We start from the raw sequence: 23663 nt of genomic DNA on the forward strand, positions 1-23663 counted from the left end.
TCCAGGCAGCAGAGTAGACCTGGAGATTCATTCATAGCAGTGCTCTTGTGCACTGCTAAGTGGTGAGGGTCGGTTCCACGTTGCCTCCTCACAGCCCTGAAAGTGACATAGCGGAACTGTATATAAGTGCCATTCCTTCATGCGGACTTCTTTCCCTTTCTTGTATCCCTGGAGCTCTGCTCCTGAATTTGTCAGTTTTCTACTAACTTCCAAAATAGTTCAACGTGTGCTAAGGGATGATGTCCCCACCAAAAATGACCATTTTTGACAGTGTTGCAGCTGTGACTGCAGGAACCTGATGTTGATCGCGGACCCGCACGAGAAGCGTCTTTGGAGTCTGGGCTTGTGACATGACTCCTAAGTTGCCTTATGGTGTGCCCTGATGCACCCTAAAACAATCTGAGACTAGGAGGCAAAGTTGTAGGTTTATGAACACAAGAAGGCATGGATCCTGCTCCAGGTTGCAGTCCCGGACTCTCTCTCTGAGTCCCAGTGGTTGCTCCTGTGATCATTCAACGTTTTGCTCGAAGTCTACGGTGAGCCCAAAGCGAACTCCAGCATAAGAAAGTGAAGCAGGGCTCCACCCCAAAATCCCACACTAACTCCAAAGAGGATGTGCTAGGTTATCACAATCTAAGTCCCACTCCTTTGAGTTGGGTCTCAACATTTTTTTAAAAAAATTGATTTTTATTAACTTTTCATCATATATATATAAAGCACGCACAGTACATTATTCGAACAAGGATGTTACAATGATACGAATATGCGAGCTGGAAGCAGTCTGTATGCACATATAGAGTGGGGTAGCGGCATGAGTTGGCTGGTGATTGACGCCATGTGCGCGCGGGGGAGTACTAGGGGAGGAGGAACCAGGAAGTGAGTGTAGTGGGAAAGGGACTGTTGAAAGCAACTAGGGGGGGAGAGGGGGAGGTATTAGGGTGAAGACTGAGTGAAAAGGGCGGAATCAGACCGATTGTTCAGGACTCATCTGTAGGGAGGCAAAGATGAGGGGGGGGGGGACTGAAGGACAGAGGGGGGAGCCAAGAAGGGGGGGCGGATGTGATCATGTTACAAACACTTAGTGAGATGGTGGCGCTGTAGAGGGAGCGGTGGCATCTTGGGAGGTGTGCGGGGTGGCACGCTTGTGGGCTAACGCAAATTGGTGAGATAGCATGGCCCATTCTAGGGAAATAGGGTGTTTACGCTGACCTTTCGCTTCCTCCTCTCTCAGGGTGTCTTCCTCGGCTGTCGCCCACTTTTTCACTGCTCCCACCTATCCCTCGAAAGGGGGGACCTGTGGTCGGGCGCCAGTGCATGCCAATATTTCTTTTGGCCAATAGCAGGGATAAGGAAGCGTATCTGACCTGCACTTTGTTTGTTTTTGGTTTACGGAAAATACCCAGGGCGACCGCCTCCCAGGTGTGCAGTCCTGTGAGGCCTGTGAGGGCACTGATGGACTCCAGTATGGCCGACCAGTAGGTCTGAAGGGTCGGGCAACTCCAAAACATGTGTTGAAAGTGTGCATCGGTGGAGTGACATCTAGGGCAAAAACCGCTGGAGACGCGCCGGGGTCTAATAGGCTCTGTGTAAGATGTAGTACTGTATGTTTTTGAATTGTGCGTGTCTCAACACTTTCTTTGGGGATTCTAGCGCTCTGTCCCACTCCCTGTCATGAAGTTGTCGCCCGATCTCGCCCTCCCAGGTAGCCCGCAGTGCGTGCAGGGGTTTGTTCATTAGTTCTCTAATGGACTTGTACAGTCAGGTGACTAAGTGTCTGCCTCAGCCCATATAGAGTATGGTGTGCACTACGGGGTGTGTTGCGGGTTCACCGGCTGTAAGGTCACTGTGCGGGCGATAGCAGTCGATGAGTTGGCGGTGCGTCAAGAACTGAAAGAGGAAAGAAGTTCCTACAGTGGCCATATACTTCAATTATGTGTATACATCTATGAGTATCCAAAAGCGGTGACAGAAAGAGATAAAGTATAAACAAAGTTTATTCAAAAAATATTTAATTTTTCTTTTTTATAAATATACATTCATATAAATACTGTTGTAAATCAAAAAATTCAATAGACAATACATCTGTTAATTGAGAAAATTCATAAGGAACACAAGAGAATCATAAAAATGCAACAAGTTAGTGCGTCAAGAACTGCCCTTGGGGGAGGCTGTAGTCCTCTATGATGTGATCATATGGGCGAAGCTGGCCGTCCGCGAAGAGTGCCTCCGCTTCAGTAACTTACAATTCCACCCACACGCGTTGCATGGTATTCGTGAAGTATGCGTCCCCGCGGGGCCGCCCCGTAAGTGGGAGCCGTGGGGAATAACAGGGGGTCTTCACTGCCATACGATGTATTCGTTGCCTGCACTGACGTGCCACTGACACTTGTAGGGGGTAGGTCCGGCGGGGTTTGCCGCCGGTGAGTAACAAGCGGCAGAGCTCTGGTATGGGGATGGGACCATGTGTAGTGAGGGTCTCTCCGGAGTGTCTGCTCGCTGTCCAGTATGACAGCCACTGGAGTTGGGCTGCGAGGAAGTAAGACTCAAGGCCCGGGGCACCGAGACCCCCCCCTGCGTAGTGGGTAGCTGAAATTTGGTGAGGGCGATTCTATGTCGGCCGCTTCCCCACACTAATGATCGAAGTAGCATATCTAGTTCGCGGAAGAAATGTCTGGGTGGTACGACAGGAAGGTTAGTGAAGTAATACAACAGTCGGGGGACTATGATCATTTTTGCCAGAGCCACCCGGCCGATGGGGGCGAGTGGGAGATTCTTCCAGAAGCCCACCGAGGCGGATACTGGCGAGTACTCTACGGTGGTTGCCCTCGTAAATGTCGGCGGGTGAGGGATAAAGGCGGACACCGAGGTAATGGGAGAGGGGTTGGCCTAACGGCTAAGGCGCTCGACCTCGGACCTGGGGAACTTGGTTCGAGTCTCGGTAACGACGCCAAAAACCCCCTATGATTCTGGGCAAATCACTTAATCTCCCCGTGCATAAAAAAAACCAAAAAAAAAAAACGTGTCCTCATGTAACGTAACTGGTGCTATGTAAAGCGCTCTGATAACTGATTCGGTTCGGTTCAAGTTCGCGCTATATAAAACTCTAAAAAAAAAATAATAAAATGGGGGGCGCCTGTGCTCCAAGAGAGGCACTGCGTGCCTATCCGGACCTCGCGCGGTGCAAGGGACTGATGCAAAGAATATACCATGGATTTCTCCCAATTCACTCGAAGGCCGGAGGCCTCCGTGAATTCGGTTAGGTCTGCCCATATGGGGCAGAGGTCCGCGGTTATGTCCCGGACGTACAATAAAAGATCGTCCGCGTACATTGAGACGCAGTGGAATGTGTCCGCTATGGGGATGCCCCAGGATGCACCCTCCCGACGTAGGCAGATCGCTAATGGCTCTACCGCCAAGGTGAAGATCAGCGGTGAGAGGGGGCAGCCTTGCCTGGTACCCCTCTCGACCCGTAGCGGAGGCGATATGTAACGGCCTAGTCTGACCCGAGACGTGAGGTTAGTGTATAGGAGCTTAGTGTACTGCAACAGGGTTGGACCTATGCCTGTCCGACGAAGGACGGCGAAAATATACTGCCAGGTCACTGTATCGAAAGCTTTTTCGAGGTCCAGGATAATGCTGGCCGCTTGGGGGAAAGTATCTCCCACTTGGTCTTGAACGTGGAAGACGCGTCTGATATTCTGTGACGTGCTCCTATCGGGGACAAAGCCGTTTTGATCTGGGTGGACCAAGGGGCGCAATATTTGTTCGTATCTGACGGCCGGTATTTTGCCCAGGATTTTACGGTCAGCCGACCGCAGCGTGATAGGTCGTTATGAAGACAGCTTTTGTGGATCCCTATGTGGTTTAAGAAAGGACACGATGACCGATTCTCGTAATGATGCTGGGAGTTCCCTACGATCGAGGGCGTCTGCGAACATGGCGGTCAGCCGGGGGGGGGGTCAACTGAGCAGCGAAGGTACTATAATACTCGAGAGGAAGCCCGTCAAGGCCAGGGGCCTTGTTGCGTGCCAGGGAGCGTATCGCACTAGAGACATCGGCTGTTATTATTTTCCCTTCCAGGCCGTCTCTGGTCGCCACCGTGATATGGGGGAGTGGCAGCGGATCCAGGAACTGGGCCACCGCCTCTTGTTGGCAGTGTGTCTGGGCACTATATACGGCGGCGTAATAGTGTCTGAATTCATTGAGTATGTCCTGTTGGGAGCGTATCAGTGTGCCTGCGGACGTCCTGATCTCTGTGATGGGTGCTGCCTCTGCGTCTTGGCGTGCCATCCATGCCAATAGTGTTCCCGTTTTGTCGCGCTCTCTATGTACGCGGGCAGCGTATGCATGGAAATAGAATTTCCGCAGGTCCGCCATGGCAGATGCGTGTTTCGTTTTTACCTCGGCTACCTGTGCCGTTGTGGCCGACTGTGCGTCTTCTTTTTTGGTGAGAGTCGCTAGTGTGTGCTCAGTCAGTGAGCGCGCCTTCGAGTGTGTGACGGGCCCCCAATATCTGTTTGTTACAGGCGCCTCTTATTACTACTTTGAATGCATCCCATTCAATTAGCTTGGAAGTGGCGGTCCCGGCGTTGTGGACGAAGTAATCTTCCACCGTCTGAGCGTGTTCGTGTTTGAATACCTGGTCCGTGAGGCAGTCCCTCGGGAGGCGCCATGTAGGCACCGGAGGGTGGGGTCGTCGCCAGCGTATACGTAGGATATGTGGGTCGTGGTCCGAGACTACGCGACCTAGGTAGTCTGTGTGTTGGACTTTAGGTATTAGTGAAGGGGTGCATACAAATCTGTCTAGTCTGGTTCCTAGGTTATGTGGGATGGAGTGGAACGAGTATAGCCGTGTGTGGGGATGGTGGGCCCTCCATGCGTCTATGAGCGTCCAGTGACCCACCCAGCGTCGGAATCTCTCAGTTTGTGCCGTGACTGGGGAATGTTGTGGCGGTGGGTGGGACCTGTCTAGTGTAATGTCTAATTCACAGTTGTAGTCGCCCCCCAGTATCCAGGGGCGAGAGGCGAATTGGGCCAATACACCCGAGAGGGTGTGCTAGAATTTATCTTGCTCAACGTTGGGCGCGTAGATACTGCCTAATAGGATTGGTTGTCCATCTAAGAGACCCTCCATCAGGGCGTACCTCCCCTCCCTATCCACCACCCTACGTGTCTCCTTAAAAGGAGTCCCAGGGCGAATTTAGATGAGCGCGCCGCGTGCGAACGCTGAATATGATGTGGCGCATAGAATACCCCGCCAGCGGGATCTCAGCTTGTCTCTCTCAGACGCTGTGAGATGGGTCTCTTGCAGGAGCGCGATGTGGGCCCGTTGGCGTTTGATATATGGATATGTTGTGTATCGCTTGCGCGGTGTGTGCTGGCCCCGCGCACACCTACTAATGGTAGTGCGTTGTAAAAGTTGCGTTGTAAAGGTTGTTTCCCGTCTGTTAGGCGTGGGGGTGAGTTCCAAGAGTTATACCCCGGAGTATCAGACGTATTGCTCTCCGTCTTCTTGTGGTAGGGGGCGAAGTGTGCCCTTAGGTCTCCGGCGCCCCAACTGAGCCTACCTCGTCGTGTCGCCAGCCGTGCAAGTCGGGCGGGCCCCCACCACGTGTGCCACCGGTCTCTCACTTGGCCTCCCAGCACTTTTGTACTCAGGTCTCTGGTTAGCTGAGAGTGGCCAGTAATTAGCCCAGGGGATCTGCTCTCTCTGTGGAGCGTGCTCGGGGGGGGGGGGGTAGGCCTGGATTCAGTCCTGGGTTGTGGATGCCATCTTAAGGTCAGGCAATGTCCATATGGCGGTCAGCTAATTTGCAGCGTGTGTGGATCCGCGAGGAGTCTCATGGGAGGGGAAGCCCGTGGAGAAGTTCGCAGTATGAGGCATTCTCCCCTTGAAATCGCCCACTGGGTTCCTCTGGTCCACCGGTGGTGTCGGCTGCATGGGCGCCGTCACGCCATGGGCGCCATCCTGGGTCAGGCGGGCATTGCTGCAGGGGCCCCCGTCGTGTGTCTGACCTCTAAGTGAGGCCGCCTGTGCTTCCCGATGCCGTAGCGCACGTCAGTGCGGGGGGGTCGACTCTAGCTTCTGCCACGTCTCGCACTGCTGTGGTGGTGCCCCCAATCAATCAGCCGCCTCCGCCGCCCCAGAAGCGGCCCCGGTGAACGCAGGCAGCGTCGGTGACCCGTGCCGCAGGGGGGCCTCCCGCGGGGTCGGACCCGGGCCCCCGGGTCCGGCGAGTGTGCTCGTGGTGAGTGGCAGAGGGGCAAGTCACGCCTCCTTCACTCGGCCCGGTCAGAGGTAGGCATCCGCCATCTTGTCGGCGGGTCCGCGGGCCGGTGACAGTGCCGTTTTCTTCCCTCACGTCGTGGGGTGCTGCGGTTTTTGGGTCTCCCCCGGCGTCGTTTGTGCTCCGCTGCCAGGAGGGGTGATTTTGCCCCGGGAAGACTGCAATTGCATGGCTTTGTGGCCACCCGATCCCAGAGCCTCAGCAAGGCACAGCCGCCATCGTGGCTTGCTTAGCCACGCCCCCTTGAGTTGGGTCTCAAAATGCCCAGAATTTCATGGGCCGTCCTAGACCCCGCAGCAGATTGAGGTGTTAAAAGAGGCCATACTGCACATTTTCAGTGCATTTCTGGCTCACTGTGGCATGCCTTCAGCTCCCATGGAACGTCGGAGGCATCCATTTGATATGACTGGCATGTCTTTTTCCAGTTCCCAGTAGTTACAGGGCCTGTACCATACAGACTTACATTCAGGCCAATTCATACGTGCCATTTTCTGACAAGCCAATGCTGGAAGATGATCTGGTGCTGACATCCATGCTGGTCCCTGAACTGACATCAGCCATTGTTGGGCTGTAAAATTACAAAGCTCAACTGGTTGTCATGCAGCCCGACTCTAACCCTATGCCTCTATAATGTCGCAACTATCAATGGAGGCTTCATGATCTTTTTGATTCGGATAGTGATCTTGTGCAGGAGCAGGGTGCACCCCAGGATGTAAATCATGATAGTGAATGGGATGACTTTCTCCTCCTTTGTTATACTGAGAATGCCTTAAATCTTTTCGTACTGAATTCCTGACACAGAGCTTGAATCTCTAAAGAGCCCACCAACCAAGTTCTCACACGATATCAGGTGGCGTAGACCTCCTAGACATCGTACAACTGTCTCTGTCTTGATATTGATGTACTTAGAGATGTACTTAGACCAGTGGTTCCCAAACTTTTTCAACCCACGGCTCCCTTGACCTATTAGCCGTCAGCCACGGCTCCTCACTATGTTACACTTTTTTTTAGGGTGGTGTATATGAGCCCGGCCTCAGGAGTACTTCCATATGTCTCCTTAAAAATAATTGGAATGATGCCAATGAAGGTATTATAATCATATGACTACTAGACCATCACAATTTTATTTATCTGTAACCGTGAGTATGCATCATAGAATTTCCCTTGCACAGAGGATACTGGTCCCCTTGCCCACACACAACATGGTCAGTGTTTGTACGATTCAGTCTAGTGTTTCAGAAATCCTAGAAAAGCATGGAGAGGGTAAACGCTATGGTTCATCTTCCTCCAAGCGAGTGCCCTCTGAATGTGCCATTATGCTAATGTGGTAGCACAGCCCCACAGTGGCCCATTATTTTTCCAAAGCAGACTTGTTTCTTGCACATCTAAAAATAGCATATTTACGTATACCCACTTACTCATACTGTCCCCAACCCACATATATTCGACATTTTACCTCTTGTAGCATCTCCCATGGCTGTATCCTAGTGCTGGCAGGGTGTGCCAAACCTGGCACATTTCTCAATGTGTGCTACTTGCCAATTCTGCCTCTGCTCCAGAAACAACTGTTTCAAAGCAGTTCTCTGTATATACCTGCCTTCTTTTCACTTGAAAGTAGGAAATTTCACATTTTCAGTATTTGTTTTCATGGCTGTTATACATTCACAAGCCTGAGAGGTAACTAACACTATTCTCACCAACTACGTGATCTTTGATTAAGAAATTCGTTCTCCCACTTCACTGTGTATGTTCCTGCCTAACAATCAAACTAATGACAGTGCTACGTGGACTCCCACAGCAATATCCCACATTGTTCTACCACACCACAGATATCGTCCATCATCTGTGAAGGAAACTTTCAGCCAAGTTCCCTCAAATGATGTGCTGTGACTTTTAGTGCAGTCACATGTACTGTATCGAGCCCGGCGTGCCTCTAACACGTGAAAAACTTCAGTTTGGAAGGACCGTGAGCTTGTTCAACACCCTTGCGGTCATTGAAATAAAAAGAGGACTGCGCGAACACGGTCCTCGGAGGAGATGCACGTCTTTCACTGCTCAGTGGTCCCCAAACTGTGTGCCTGGTGCATGGCGCCCCTGGCTGATTTTGACGGCGCACCGGGGTGCTGTGGCGAACAGATTGGGAACCACTGACTTAAACTGACTTCCTACTCATCAAGATGGATTTATTACTGTTGTGTTAATGAACTGTTAAATCATCCTGCTTAAAATACACAACATTTACATAGAACTGACTTTGCCCGAAATAGTCTACTGGTTGTCTTTGCAGAAATCCTTTTCAGAAACCTAGCTTAGTGAGTAAACCGCTTTAGAATGTCATGTACTTAAGCTTTTCTGTAATTGGATCAAAATGTTGGAAGTGTTTATCTAGTATTTAAAATCACTTCTTTGAGTACATTGACTCATGCAGTGTATATTATTAGTTTTACTTCACTTTTGCATTTCCCCCAAATACAGCTTAGTAGGAGAGTGACGGGGTCCTGACAAGCAATGTGCGAGTCAGAAGGGGCACCAGTCCCTCCAACTACTCCTCCCCTGCTACATGTTCAAACAGACTGCTTCAGTTTGCCCTTAGCAGCATGTGCCCAACTAGTGGGGGCAGGATTCAACATTTCCTGTTGATTGGCAATCCATCATGTCCAAATGGGTCTTAGAAATTGGTCAAAACAGGTTTTGTCCTTCTTTTTATCTCCTTCCCGCCAACTATCTCTCCCACACCAAACTAATGAAGGAGCATCTATCCGTCTTGGTATAGGAAGTACGCCAAGGGTCAATTTGGAGGGTGCTGGACTCTGTAAAAGGCAGGTGCTGTTACTCACGTACCTTTGTCATAAACAAAATGGGGTACTTAGGTTTGTCCAGAATTTTTTAACCCTGGATGCCTTCCTGCAAGACAGACAAATTAAAAATACATTGATACATCGCCCCAGATTGTATCTGCTCTGGACCCTGTAGACTGGAGGTATCCTTTGACTTGCAGGGCACTGATTTTCATTTACCCTGCTGGTTCCACAGTTGTGATCTGCGGTACAAGGTGGACGAGGAACGTTGTCAGTTTGCCATGATCCTCTTTGACCTTTAGTGTTCACGACAGTGAAGGCAATGGTTGCTGCCCATCTACGGATCAGGGGTCCCTGTATTGCCATACTTTAACTACTGGCTGCTGAAGGCGAGCTCCCCGTCGTATGTTATGAACCAGCTTAGAACAACTGCATAACTCTTTATCTTTGGGGTTCACTGTAACTGAGACTGCTCCCATTCCTTGGGGCAATCCTGGACACAGTGGAGTTCAGGTCTTTTTCTCTGCCGTAGCGAGTTCGTGACATTCAGGCTTTGAGCCTGATGTTTCAGGCTCAGTCCTGGATCATGGTGAGGACGTTTTTGAAGCTTAATGACCTCACCATCCTCCTGGTCAGCTATGCCAGATGAGCTTTTGCGCAGTCCTTGTCAACTTTGCCATGTGGCACATACGTGCTCTGCAGCACAACTTGATGTTCCAGTTCGACACATCCAGATTTTGGAGTAAACATCTCGAGATCTGCAGTGGTGGCTAATCTAATGTAATTTGGCCAGTGAACTATTCTAGAGGATAGCAGTGCTCCAAATTTTGCTGAATATCCAAAGTCATGTAATGTAAGGGTTCTTCTATATTAAAACGGATGATTAAAAAAAAATGCAAGTGCTACCACTATATCATATACCCTTCTACCCTAGGGTGTAATGCTGCCGTGCCCAGAAAGATTCCGGCACCCCATCAGTATGAGATGAGTTTTTGGAGCCCACAAATGAGTGGTGTTATAGTACAACTTGAAGAGTAATAAGACAGTCTAGTCCCCAGCTAGTTGATGAAATTGGATCTCAAATGCTTAAGTAATGGGTAAACATAGTTAAGTAGGCGAGCTACAATTGGGCGGGGAGTCCCACCTGGGGGAGGACCGGGTCCCAGGGAACGGTGTGCTCGTTCTACTATAAGTTGCGTTGAGAAGGTTGCTTCGCCACAGGCCCCATGCAACAGATGCTCACAAACTCCTCCATGAGGCCCGAGTTTGTACTTTCTGGGATACCTATTATAGGGATGTTTTTCTGGAGACTGTGAACCTCAAGGACCGCATTCTTAGCAGCTATGACCTTGAGTCCAGGCGGCTGTTCATTGTGTCCATTTTCCCGAGAGGTCAGACAGGGTGTGTTGCATAGCGAGTAGCAGTGTTTTTACCTCATCCCCTGGGTGCGTGGGCTGCGCTTGCAACAGTTCCCCGGTGAATTGTACCGATTCTTCAGAGGCTGAGCGCGTAACTGTCCTCTTGGCATACAAAACCAGCTTAGGCTGGCGGCCATCTGGCTTTCACATTGCAGCCCGAGTGATCTGTGATGTGCAATGGTACTCCAATAACTACAGAGTACTCTTCCCTACCGGGCACCCTGTACTACAGCGTTGAGAAAGGTCAACTATCAACAGCAGGGAGGAGGGGTGGAATAGCCGAGGTGAGTCGTTGCCACTTCTATCACTCAGGAGTGCAGTAGATGGTGACTATGACCAGGCGAGGGCAGGCTATTGTGTGTCCAACCACCAGGGCCCTCAGTCAGTGCCCCACTGTGATGGAAGACGCATTTCAGTGAGGAGCCCAATCTGCGTGTATAAGGCGGCCCCTCGGTCCACGGGCCGGAGGTAAGGACTGAGGTTGCAGTGCACTTGTCAAGTGAAGGGTGAGAGCATGCACAGGATGGCGTTAGGGGATAAGCCTAGGAAGCATTTGGCGCAATGGGGAACAGCCAGAGCAGTGTATATCCCCCAATAATATACTAGTACCAACACAACCTGTATTTATGGAGTTGCAGCAACCTATTGGCGGCAGCCGTACCCTTGAAGCCGCGAACCTCAGCAGTAAAGTGTACATCAATGGGGGCTCAGAAGCGTGGAATCCACGTAGCAGTAGCAGAGAATCACAAACCGACAACATTTGCAACCTCACTCCCACATGGAAGGACCGTAGCAGGCCACTAGTAACTGCTGCATCCAGACGCCTGCCTGTCTTCCCACTTTTGCCCCAGCTCAGAGCACCTTCATTAGTAGGGTCGCGGCTCCAATTTGGGTACACATCCAGCACCTGAGGGTCTATAGGGAGCCCCCAGTTTCCTATCTCACCAGGCAGGATGGCGTCACAACATCAGGAGTTGTAGTGTGTCAGGGGCGCTGGGCAATGCAATGCGGTCTGTCAAGTTGTGCCACGATCCCCAGACCGGAATATGTCCTCCGATGCTGCTAAACGTGACCCGGCCCTGCCTCCCGCAGCCGGCAGCGCGTGAACGATGTTACAAAGGAACAGCAGGCCTCTGGCGCTGGGACCGTGAGTCCGACACTTCACGGCAACCTTCAGTCTTCGAAGTCTCTTGCAGCCTCACTGCGACGCGCTGCACTCACCCCAGCAAGGCGATCGTCTCACATGGTCTGCTTCTAGCTGCAGCAAAATCAGATACTGCAAGCCCCCCGGGCGGAACGGCGGCTTCACTCTGCCCGCCACACTCCGCAGATCTCCGGGCCTGCCACCACGTGAGAACCCCGGCTCTCGAGTCAGGCAGCCAGCTGCACCAGGTTCCGGCTGCTCACCATTCTTAATCTTTCGCCGGCTCGGAAGGCGTCCGCAGGATGGTCCCTGACCTCCAAAGTTCGCACCGGAGGCAGTGTGTGAGTTAATTATCGGGTGACCGTTTTGGAAAGCAGGTTCAATAGGCTGTAGCGAGGATTATTGTAGGATTATGCCGCCGAGCTGCCAGAGCCTCACTGGTGTGCGGCTATCTTGGTCGTGCACCACCTAGCGCCCCTCTCCCTGACCAGTTGCTGCTTCGCACTAGAACCTATTTCCTACCGAAAATGGTAACACCCTTTCATGAGGGACAATCTGTCTCCTTGCCCACTTTCTATGCTCCTCTGCATCCCTCTAAAGAAAAGGAGTGACTCCACATTCTGGATCTCAAAAAGAGCATTGTCGTTCTACCTTGACTGCACTAAAGAATTCCGGGTGGACGACCAACTCTTAGTGGGGTATGTGGGAGCCAAGAAAGGTTGTGCGGTGCAGAAGAGTACTCTCTCACAATGGGTCGTCCTATGCATCAACATTTGCTATGCTCTGACAAAAAAGCAGCCTGCTTAAGAGCTAATTCCAACAGAGCTAAGTGCACTTCATGGCTCTGCACTTCTGCTGTGGAAAGTCATGAAAAGTAACTAACATCAGCGTGCCAAAGGGGTGCCCTATATAGGTGATGTAGATATCACTACGGCGAAGACTATGCCGATGACGTCACGCAGAGCCGACTTCCACCCCTACTGGCACACAGAGGTATTGCTCTACAAAAAATCTTCTGGATCCCTTCTAATGCCTAGGAAATTCAAAGGTAAGGAATCTGCTGCTAGATCATGTCTCTCCCAAATAAGGCATTAATTACCGAAGGTAAGCGACTTGTCCTTTATATAATTTCTTGTAGTTTACAAAATGCTCCAAAAGTTTTGAGACTGCTGCTGCTTTTCTCATTAATATAGTTTAACTTGAACTTTTTTAGAAAGAATATGCCCCTTTAGATAGTCATTCATATGGTGTTAACCAATAACAGAGGCAATGATTAACCAATCACTAATTCTTTGAAAATTCCAATGCAGAAACCAGATCACAACAAAGTAGCCTTTGCTTTCCATAAAATAATTTGATACATGTTCTCACCAGCATGGCATGGTTATGCCATTTCCTGGGAACCTTTGAGAATAGAGGCCTCTCAATGTCCAGACAAACATTTACTGAACTTTTCTTTGAACTAATCCTGTTGCGATCAAAACCTTTGTAATAATGAACATGCATTACTAAAACAAATAGAATTTGTTTCTGAAGGTTGCGTTTACCCTTCACCCATTTGAACGTTAACATACAAGCCCAGTTTTCTAAAGGCCCAAAAGAATTGAGTTTTTTAGGCACTCAAACGGTTTGCTCTTAATGCAAGCTTTGCTAATGTAGATGAGACATCCACTCTTTCTCAATCCATATAACTGATTAACATATGCACTGCTCAAATTACTTTCATATTTCACTAATTCACCACTAATCCTTTATGCGTTCTGGAGTAGCGTGTTACTCGCTGAAAAAGCGCTTCAATGCCTTGTCAGGGGTAGTAAATGCAATTGCAATTAAGTTGATTGGCTTTTGCTGCACTATTGTATTTTAAATAATAAAACCAAGATTTGGGTAAAGGTTATTTGACTTTTCAAAGTTTTGTGCTTTTTGCAAATTGACATTTATTTTGTTTGCTTTATCATAGGGATGACCAACAGCGTGAAAGAGATTACCTACTTGAAAGACGAGATTTAGCTGTGGATTTTATTTTTTGTTTAGTATCAGTAGAAGTTTTAAAACAGGTAAGCTCTTAAATTTTCATACACTGAACTTTTTTTTGGTGTTCCTAGACAAAATAGTGGAGGTCTGAACTTTTCAACATTTTTTTATGTGCTACATTTAATTAGCTTTTTAAGTAATGGAAACTGCCAGTCACTAATGAAGTATTAACGCAGCATTTAATATTTAGTAAATATATATGTACATTTACTAAAAAAGCAAAGGTTACAGGAACGTTATAGTTAGGCTCAGATTTCACTTGTACAAAACCATTGAATTTCAGCAGTTATAGTTACCTGAGCTAAGTAGGACTTACGCCTCGCAGTGCACTGCTTGTGATGTCACATATTACATCACTCATGACCTGGTCAGTGACATCACTGACTTCTCAAATGACATCACTGATTACCTCATCCAGTGAGTGAAAGTGTTTTGTATATGTTTAGGAGACTTAAAGATATATAGTATGCTACAGCATAAGTTAAATTATTCTTTCTAAATTAGTAATGAGTGAAACTGTTTCCTAATGTCTTCTGAGTGGGTTTCTGATTGTATCAGCGTGGGAGTGTCTCAGTGAGACGTGTCAGTGTCAGGTCCTTTAGGATAGTCCTGTATATCCCATTTTACATTCATTGTACCATCCACACGAAAATAAAAATTGTAAACAGGTGACCTTTCACCTAGTAGCTTGCTCCTGTCTATTTGACACCAGGCTATCAGTATTCTATCATAATCCCTGTACCTGACGTACATAAACATGTCCTCAGGCATGGTATAATTATTCTGTATAAGGGTCATCACTTTTATTATCCTTGGCCAACTGCCCGCTGTGCATGATCGCATTTGTTTGAAAAAACATTCATGAATGTTTCCAAAACAATTATGGTGGTTTTCAAAACATATCGGTTCTACAAGAATCCCTGGAGTGACCACTCTTGTATAAAAGACCGTTCTTTCCCCCTACAAATCAGAGGGGAATTCCTTGCAAACAGTCACGGGGTCCTGCATATTGTATCTTCCACACACAGCGATCTGGCATCCCTTGCGGGCTGTCATCCTCGTAGCAGAGACGGGGGTCCTTCGTTATCAACCATCAGGTGAGGGGGCTGTTTCTTCCCTATGGGTTTCTTTGCTACCGATACACATAGCTACACACATATACATTCTACACATACAGATCTAGGCAAATTACTTGGGGTGCGCATTTTAGGAATATGCAAGTGCTAGTGTTTTTATCTCAACTGCTTATGTTCATCCTATTATAGCAAACACAAGGAGATAATGGACAAAGCACTGAAACTTTTCAGGCACTCGCCCTCAGTCACAGATCTGGTTTGAATCCATCATCTTTCTTTAGCTCACTTCGCCACCTCAATTCAGACCCAGGTATATGCAAATCAGTCTTGACCCTGTGCCTCATAGTAACAGACCAGCCCGAACTGTCAAGCCAGGTCTTCCCTGAACCGGAAACAAACATCCTAGGACCGGTTTCGGGGTAACACCCCTCATCAACCAGGCTTGCTTGAATCCAGTGGCAAGCTGACTTTTCGCCCAACCACTTTTTTCCCCAACTCTAGAAGGTTTACTTCTGCCATTGTCAGAAGTAAATTTACAACATTTCTCAGTATGGCAAAAGATTAGAGAAGAGTTGTTGAAAACCCTTAAAACATGCAAGTTAGTAGGTTTGTAGAGACTCAAAATGGTATTCTAACCCTGGAACTATTGCTTACCACTACTTTCAGCCCCAGTATGTAGATCTGCGGAAACGTGGCAACATAAGAGGATTGCAAGTATTCAAACACTGCTATGATATGAGCCCTGGCATATTGGAGAGGCGAAATCAGAGCTCTTCTATAATGAGATTGCTGCCATAATTTGTCACTGCACTACATGGCCGCAAAGGGACAAGTGGATTTTGTTACAGGAGAAGTAGATTTATGAAGCAACCTGCCCCATGGACAAGTAGATATTTTAATAAATTCCACACCCCTGACTCCATGGATGATTTAGTGGGTGCACGACTGACTGTCTAAGTGAGTGATTATACGTGTCTCAGTGAATGTAGGGGTGAGTGAATAGGTTGTGTGAATGTCTATCTTTCAGTTGGTGTGTAAGTGGCTGTATGGGTTGGTGAGTAGGTACATGAGTGACTGTATGGGTTATTGATTGTCTGAGTAGCTGTTTGAATGTATGTGTGGGTGGTTGAGGGGGTGTGTGAGTGCCTACATGATTGAGTGAGTCAGTGGCTGTATGGGTCCTTGAGTGCGTCTGTGAGGGGCTGTGTAGGTGAGTGCGTATGGCTGTGTCAGTGACTGAATGGATGCATCAGTGGTATAGGGGTGAGTAACTGCATATGCGAAAGGCAGTATAGGTGAGTGTTTGAGTATATAAGTGACTGTATGAGTGTGATTGTGGAAGTGGCTGTATGAGTGTGATTGTGGAAGTGACTGTATGGGTGAGTGTGGACTTGTCAGTGAATGTATAGGTGAGTATATGTTAGTATCTATATGAATAAGTGAGTTGGTGTCTGTAACTATAGGTAAGTGGCTGTGTGATTGACTATGGGTGAGTAAGTAGCTCTATGGTTGACTGACAGTGTGCAAGTGGATGTATGGGTGTATGAGTGGATATATCGTGGGCTGTATTAATGAGCTGGTGTAGGGGTGGCTGTATGTGTAGACCTATGAATCAGTAAATGGGAGTGTGCATACTGGTATGGTTGTGTCAATGGTTTTGAGAATGGTAGTGTGGAAGTTGGAGTGGGTGAATGAAAAGGTTTTATTGGGATGTGAGTGGGTTTGTGAAATCCTGTGGATATCAGCGATGTCATCGGTGATGTCATGAGTGATGCAATATGTGAGGTCGTAAGCAGTGCATTGTGGGGGCGCGAGTTACTTAGCTCGGCTCACTATAACTGCCTAAGTTATCTGGTTTTGTATGAGTGAAACCTCAGCCTAACTATGTCTCAGTAAACTTCGTTTTGTTAAGTGAATTTCTAAGGTTTTTAGTAGTAGTCCTGTTTGCACAGTAGTAGAGAAAGGGGGCGGGGCCTCCGAGCAGCTCTCAGAAATTTCACTGTGCAGGGCTTACAGGAGGTCTTCTTGGCCCCCAAGGTACCTCTGAGCCAAGGGTACTTCATCCCCCAACTAGTGTGTGCCAGGAGGCATGTTTGCAGAGTGGTGGAGAAAGGGGGCGCGCCTCTGACAACGTCTCAACAATCCTGTTGTGTGGGTCTTACTGAAGGTAACAGGAGGGGTAGTTGGCCCCCATGGCTATCCTTGGGGGCCAACTACCCCTCCTGTTATCTCCAGTACATCTCATACAACAGGATAGCTGAGATATGATAGCAGGCCAAGCCCCCTTGCTCCACCAGTCTGCAAACGCGCCTCCTGCACACTACTATGAGGTCCCTTTGGAGATTGAGGGTCCTTGAGGGCCAACTACTCCACCTGTTACCTCCAGTAAGGCCCACACAGCTAGATTGCTGAGAGATGGTCTGAGGCCACGCCCCCTTTCTCCACCACTCTGCAAACGTGCGTCCGGGGCGCACTGCTGCTTGGGGGAAATAGTCCATTTTAGTCCTGAAGCCCTCTTGGGGCAAGGGGATGTCACCCCCCTCCCCAGCAGTGTGCAGAGTGGTGGAGAAAGGGTGTGGCCTCTGACCACCTCTCAGCAATCGCACTTGTGGGCTTGCTGGAGGTAAGTTATTTAAAAAGGGGCGTCTTAAACTCTTTCCTGAGTTGGAAAGTGGTTTAGCCGATCCAGATGGAAGAGTATATTCCAGAATCTGAAATCCTAGATAAAAAAGGCCTGCTGCCTTGTGTTTTTTCTTTTGTACACTTTTTTGTATCCTGTCTGATGGTGTGCTACTGGCTGCAGGTGTGCCAAGAGCAATCAGAGATGGTGAGCTTGTCAGCCAGATAAGCAGGGTTGTTGATCGTGCTGGCTTGTAAATGATTTCGCGGTTATTAAAGATGATGTGACCTGGCAAGGAGAGCCAGTGAAACTGCACCAGGATAGGAATGCTTTGATATTTCTTCAAATGGGAGAGACTTGCTGAGGTGTGATGAATTCTTTTAACTCCTTCGATGGTGATGACGGAACCGCTCCGTCATCAGCTGCGGTGGCGCTGTGCTGATGACGGAGCGGTTCCGTCATGGCCCACTCGGCACGCCTGCGCGGCGCGGATTCCGCGCCTGCGCTGAGCGTTCTATTGAGCGGGGCAGGCCATGACAGAACCGCTCCATCATCAGCATAGCTCAACCGAGGCTGATGACTGAGCGGTTCCGTCACCAGCATGCGGCCGCCCCGCCCCCTTAGCGCTGCGGCGGAATAGCCGCCGCAGCGAAGGAGTTAATGGAGATGAGTTTGGGTGGCCATGAAGCAGGGGGTTTCCACCATGGAGAAGCATGATTACCAGGGCTTCCACAGTAGCTATGAAGTGGCTTTCTTGCAAGAATTGGTACCATGTTATCTATGCTTTTCATCATTACTGTTCCTCAAGGTGAGACTGGTGTCCAGTGAACATTGTTTACTTTTTCGTTAGGGGAAATTTGGGGTTGAATTTTTGGCCAATAGAAGGAATTTGATCATGGGCAGGGGGAGCTTCAGGTAGGTGCTGGACATCCAGGGGTGAGAGTTGCAAGCAGTGTTTGAGGTGTGGAAGATGTTTTGAGCAGAGAAAACTTTAAAGTCAAGTTGTATATTGACAGATTCTGATGCGGTTATGTGAGTAGAGGCCCAATGGGCTCCATGCAGAGAATAAAAATAATAGGAGGGAATATTGAAACCATGGGGGACTTTGCAGGTATTGGCATTCTTTAGGACTTGATCTGCCCAAGTGAACAAACTGGTGTCAGTTAGAAAGGTAGGAGCAGAACCAGTACAAGACCAACCCTGTGATTTCTATTTAAGACTTAAGGGTTTGGCTAGTGGTGTGATGGTTAACTGTGTTTCAGGCAACTTAAAGGGCCAGTAATATTAGGTGGCAGATAGTATGCTGAAATTGAAGTGTATATAGGGTGCGTGAAGGCCCTTATGCTTCCTCTCCTGCTAGAATGACTCTGCCTGCATATAAAGTGGCACCAATTTCCCTTGCTGAGTAATTGACTTCCCTCTTGCTTGGGTCTCCTGGTCTCCAAATGCACATATCCCAGTCAATCAATCAGTCATTTGTAAAGCGCACTACATACCCGCGAGGGTCTCACGGCGCTGGGGGGGTCACTACTAATCGAACAGCCAGGTCTTGAGCATCCTCCTGAAGGTCAGCAGGTCTTGGGTCTGTCGTAGGCTCAGTGGGAGGGTGTTCCATGTCTTGGCCGCGAGGTGGGAGAAGGATCTCCCGCCGGTGGTTGTTCTTCGGATGCGCGGGATGGTGGCGAGTGAGAGGTCGGCGGATCGTAGCTGGCGGTTGAGGATGTAGGAGGAGAGCTGTCTGTTGAGGTAGGCTGGGCTGGTCTTGTGGAGTGCCTTGTGTGCGTGGATAAGGAGCTTGAAGGATATCCTCTTGCTGTCGGGGAGCCAGTGCAGGTCCCTCAGGTGGGGGGTGATGTGGCTGTGGTGTGGTATGTCGAGGATCAGTCGTGCCGAGGCGTTTTGGATGCACTGTAGTAGTTTGATGATCTTGGCCGGGGTTCCCGCGTAGTGTTTTTCCGTAGTAGTCTGCTGCTGACGAGGGCCTGGGTGACTCTTTCTTGTATCTGTCGGGATCCATCTGTAGATCTTGCGGAGCATGCGGAGAGTGTTGAAGCAGGAGGAGGAGACGGCGTTGACCTGTTTGGTCATTGAGAGCGTTGAGTCTAGGATGATTCCCAGCTTGCGTGCGTGGTCGGTGAGTGTCGGGGCTGCTCCCAGAGCCGTCGGCCACCAGGAGTTGTCGCAGGCTGAAGGGTTGGAGCGGAGGATGAGGACCTTCGTCTTGTCCGAGTTCACCTTCAGACGGCTGGTCTTCATCCAGTCGGCGACGGCCATCATTTCTTCGTGGAGGTTGGCTTTGGCGGTGATGGGGTATTTGGTGAGGGAGAGGATCAGTTGAGTGTTGTCTGCGTAGGAAATTATGTTGAGGTCGGGCGACGTGTGCGAGCGGGGCCATGTAAATGTTGAAACGTGTCGGGCAGAGGGTGGATACCTGGGGTACGCCGCAGATTATCTCTGAAGCTTCAGACCGGAATGGGGGGAGGCGGACGCTCTGGGGTCTCGGATCCCTGCGGCGTGGAGGAGTGCGCGGTGGCAGACTGTGTCAAAGGCAGCGGAGAGGTCTAGGAGGATTAGTGCTGCCGTCTCGCCGTTGTCTAGCAGGGTCCTGATGTCGGTGGCGGCGATGAGGGCGTTCTCTGTGTGGAGTTGTTGTTTTCAAGGTGAAAGCTCAGGGTTCCTAGGAGGAAGTAGTCGGTGGAGGTCCGGGCGTGGGTGCTGATGAAGTCGGCGATGGAGTTGCTGAACTGGGGGCGGGGTCCGGGGGGTCGGTAGACGAGGGTGCCTCTGAGGGTGGAGTGGGGGTTTGTGTGGATCTGGAAGTGCATGTGTTCGGCGGTGCTGAGCGCGTCGTTGGTGCTAGTCGAGACCCTGATGCTGTTCTTGTGGATGATGGCGATTCCTCCTCCGACTTTGTGGGTGCAGTCTCTGCGGGTGATCTTGTAACAGTCTGGGATGGCTATGGCGATGTCTGGTGCGGAGGAGGAGTTCAACCAGGTCTCTATCAGGAAGGCGACGTCCGGGGATGTTGTGTCGAGCAGGTCCCAGAGCTCGACGCGATGTTTGCGCTCGGAGCGGGTGCTCAGTACTATGTATTGTATTGTAATTGCATTTATACAGCGCTTACTACCCCCGACGAGGCGTCAAAGCGCTTTTTCGGCGGGTAGCACGCTACACCGGGACCCATAGATGATTAGTGTTGAATTAGTTTATTGAAACATGCAAGTACATTTTAAGTGGTGGATAGGTTAGTCAGTTATTTGGATTTGGAATGATAGCAGAAGGATAGAGGAGGACAAAGGTTTAAAGGATTAGTGGTGAATTAATATGGTGAAATATGAGTTAATTTCAGTAGTGGATTTTAGTCTGTTACTTGGAGTGAGAAGGATAGCGTAGGGATAAAAGGGGAAGAAAGATTTGCGTTCATATAGCACGTGTTACCCCTGATGGGTGTTGAAGCGCCACTCCGGAACCCATAAAGGATTACTGTTGGAAATTAGTATAGTATAAATATGAAGTAATTTGAGTAGTAGATAAGTTATTCAGTTATTCGGGCAGTATATTAGCATAGTTGAATATGGAATTTGAGAAGTGAACATGTTAGTCTGTTAATTTTGATTGAAAAGCATGGTGGAGGGGTAAAGGCGTGAAGTTTTTTTTAGGTCTTAGCAGTAGGAAGAGGCTTTTGGATGAGTAAAAAGGAGTTTTGGAGTGGAGGAGTCAGAGGGGAGAGTTTAGAAAGTTTTTTTTAGGCGATCGGTGTAGTAAAAAGAGGTGTCAGATGATGCAAGGAGGGGTAGAGCAGGAGAGTCTAGAAAGGGTTATTTTGGCAATTATAGTAGTGGTATGGGGTTTGAGATAAATGAGAGAGTGGATGCAGAGGATAAATTGATAGATGTATAGGATGAGAGATAGGGTAGTGCATTGGAAGGAGTAGTAGAAAGAAGATTGAGATGAGTCAGTAGGTTGGGATAGAAGATATATTGAGCGAAGTATAGGCTGTGAAATAGGGTAGTGCACTGGAAATGCTAAATTAGAAGAACGTGATAAATATATAGATCCATAAGTACATTGAAAGTATATAGATACATAAAGGGAGTAAGTATATTTAGATTAAATATATTGATAGAGGCACAGGATGAGAAATAGGGTAGTGCATTGGATATGCTTTTTCGGTAGAAAAGTAAAAGACACACAGATCCACGTACATGGGAGGTACATAGATGCACAATGCTCTGTTTGTGGAAGTGGATGGTGTGGGCTGGGTATTGCTAAATGAGAAAAAGGGTAGCATTTCTGGCCCTAGTCACTGGCTTGTGAACACAAAATGGTGGCTGGGGGTGCACTGTTTTAACAAACAGGTCCTTGCACAGAGCAAAGGAGAAATTTGGAGGGAAAACAGATTTGTCACCAAGGAATGAGCGGGACAAACTACAGAGGTTGGACTGCAAATCCCACAATTCAACACGTTAAATGCAAGCAATGATGGGCAGGAAAAAGCCACAAGTTTAAAACACAAAACCGGTGATAAAATATGCAATCACAGGCAGGTCAAAACTGCAATTTTAAACTGTAACAACCACAGAAAGGGAAAATAGTTTTTTAAACAACTTTTGTTTTGGGAAGAGACGGCACTAGTCTGTCTCCTTACCACTGACTGGACTCTGCTCACTGCAATCTGGGGCACAGGTAGGCTGCAATTCACAATTCTTGGCAGGTGGTTCGTCAGTTCTGAGGCTGGTGTAGCTGCAGTTCCGGCAGGTGTAGGGACCGTGTGTGCGTTTCGGGGCTGCCTTGAAGAAGGTGTGGGTCAGTCAGTGGTTGAGGGCCTGGAGTGTGCTGGCATCGTAGCAGCGGCGGTTGTCGGAGCGGGGGCCAGGGGTTCTGGCGCTAGGCGTGGTCCAGGCGTGGACGGGTGCAAACGTGGCATATATGGGGAGGTGGGAGGGAGGAGCAGCTGGGAGGCGGGGTCATCGAATGGGCAGTGGGCAGTCATGGGGGCGGGGACGCAGGGGACACAGCGGCGGGGGTGGTGAGGGACGACGGAGAGAACAGAAGAAAAAAGGGCACAGATTAGGGCAAAAGGGCACAAAATCAATAAAAAACAAGTGGCACATGAGGCAAAAGGGGCACAAAAACGAGGGGGAAACGAGTGGCACAGGAGGCAAAGAGCACAAATCAATAAAAAACGAGTTGCACAGAAGGCAAAAAGGACACAAATACGGGGCAGCTGGGAAACAGAAGGCAAAAGCGGGCAGAGAAGCACGGGTGCAGCGAGGGGAATAGAAAGGAAAACCGGGCAGAGACACGGGGGCAGCGAGGGGTACAGAAGGAAAGAACCACGTATAGGCAGCGGGGGAAGACAGACAACAGCAGTCTCAGACACAACAAAGAAAATACAGGCAATACAGAAAAACAGTAAGGCGGAAGATGAACACACTTACGATTCCTCAGCAGCGGTAGCTGAGGCAGGGGCACACAGGCGGAGCTCTGCAGAGGGGGAGCGACCTTCCTGGTGGGTCAAGGGTCGCTCCCCTCACTGCGCAACGGCCGGCATATATGGGGAGGTGGGAGGGAGGAGCAGCTGGGAGGCGGGAGGCGGTGGCAGCGAATGGGCAGTCGGGGGGCGGGGCAGCAGTGGACACAGAAGCGGGGGTTTTGAGGAACAGAAGGAAAAAGAGCACAGAATAGGGCAAAAGGGCAGAAAAATAAAACAAGCATTGGAAATGCAATAGGTCTCGCATTAGAAAAGTTGGAGCTATTGGTCTTGTAAATGACAAATATTTTATTTATGTGTTGGTTTTTAAAATAGCTAAATGGATAGCTTTGTCATTTACAATGCCAATAGTTATAACTTTCGCGAATGTGACAGCTATAGCATTTGGAATGCAACATGTTTTGTATTTACGTGACTTAGATGGCAGCTCTGGTCGTTAGGCCACATCTCTAGCGAGCACGAGAGTGCAGCAGGGGAGAGAAGCACAGAGAGGGAGCAGAGAGTGCAGCAAGGAAGAGAAGCACGGAGAGGGAGCCCAAGAGTGAAGCAAGGGTGAGATGCACGGACAGGGAGACTGAGAGTGCAGCAGGGGACAGAAGCATGGAGAGGGAGACAGAGTGTATCAGGGGCGAGAAGTACGGACAGGGAGCCCAAGAGCGAAGCAAGAGAGAGAAGAAGGAGAGGGAGTCTGATATTATAGAAAGGGAGAGGGAGTCTGAGATTATAGAAAGGGAGAGAGTTGAGTATAGAAAGGGAGAAGATGAGTTTGGGAGAGAGGCATGAGAGGTGGAA

General features: G+C 49.2%; 1 protein-coding gene across 11 annotated transcripts in view; it reads left to right on the plus strand.

Annotated features, from left to right (window-relative positions):
* The window catches only part of FRYL (FRY like transcription coactivator), a 2496013-nt gene that overhangs the window by 437342 nt on the left and 2035008 nt on the right, over nucleotides 1-23663 (plus strand). For all 11 annotated transcript variants that reach the window (XR_013608325.1, XM_078678213.1, XM_078678216.1 and 8 more), the window contains one exon: nucleotides 13608-13704. Coding sequence is in view for 10 of the 11 variants with exons in the window: in XM_078678213.1 (XP_078534339.1) it covers nucleotides 13608-13704 (97 nt within the window). In the remaining variant the exon portion in view is untranslated. The remainder of the gene's footprint in view (nucleotides 1-13607; nucleotides 13705-23663) is intronic.

Source organism: Lissotriton helveticus, chromosome 2_2 (assembly GCF_964261635.1).
Source record: "Lissotriton helveticus chromosome 2_2, aLisHel1.1, whole genome shotgun sequence".
In the NCBI taxonomy this organism is placed as follows: domain Eukaryota; kingdom Metazoa; phylum Chordata; class Amphibia; order Caudata; family Salamandridae; genus Lissotriton; species Lissotriton helveticus.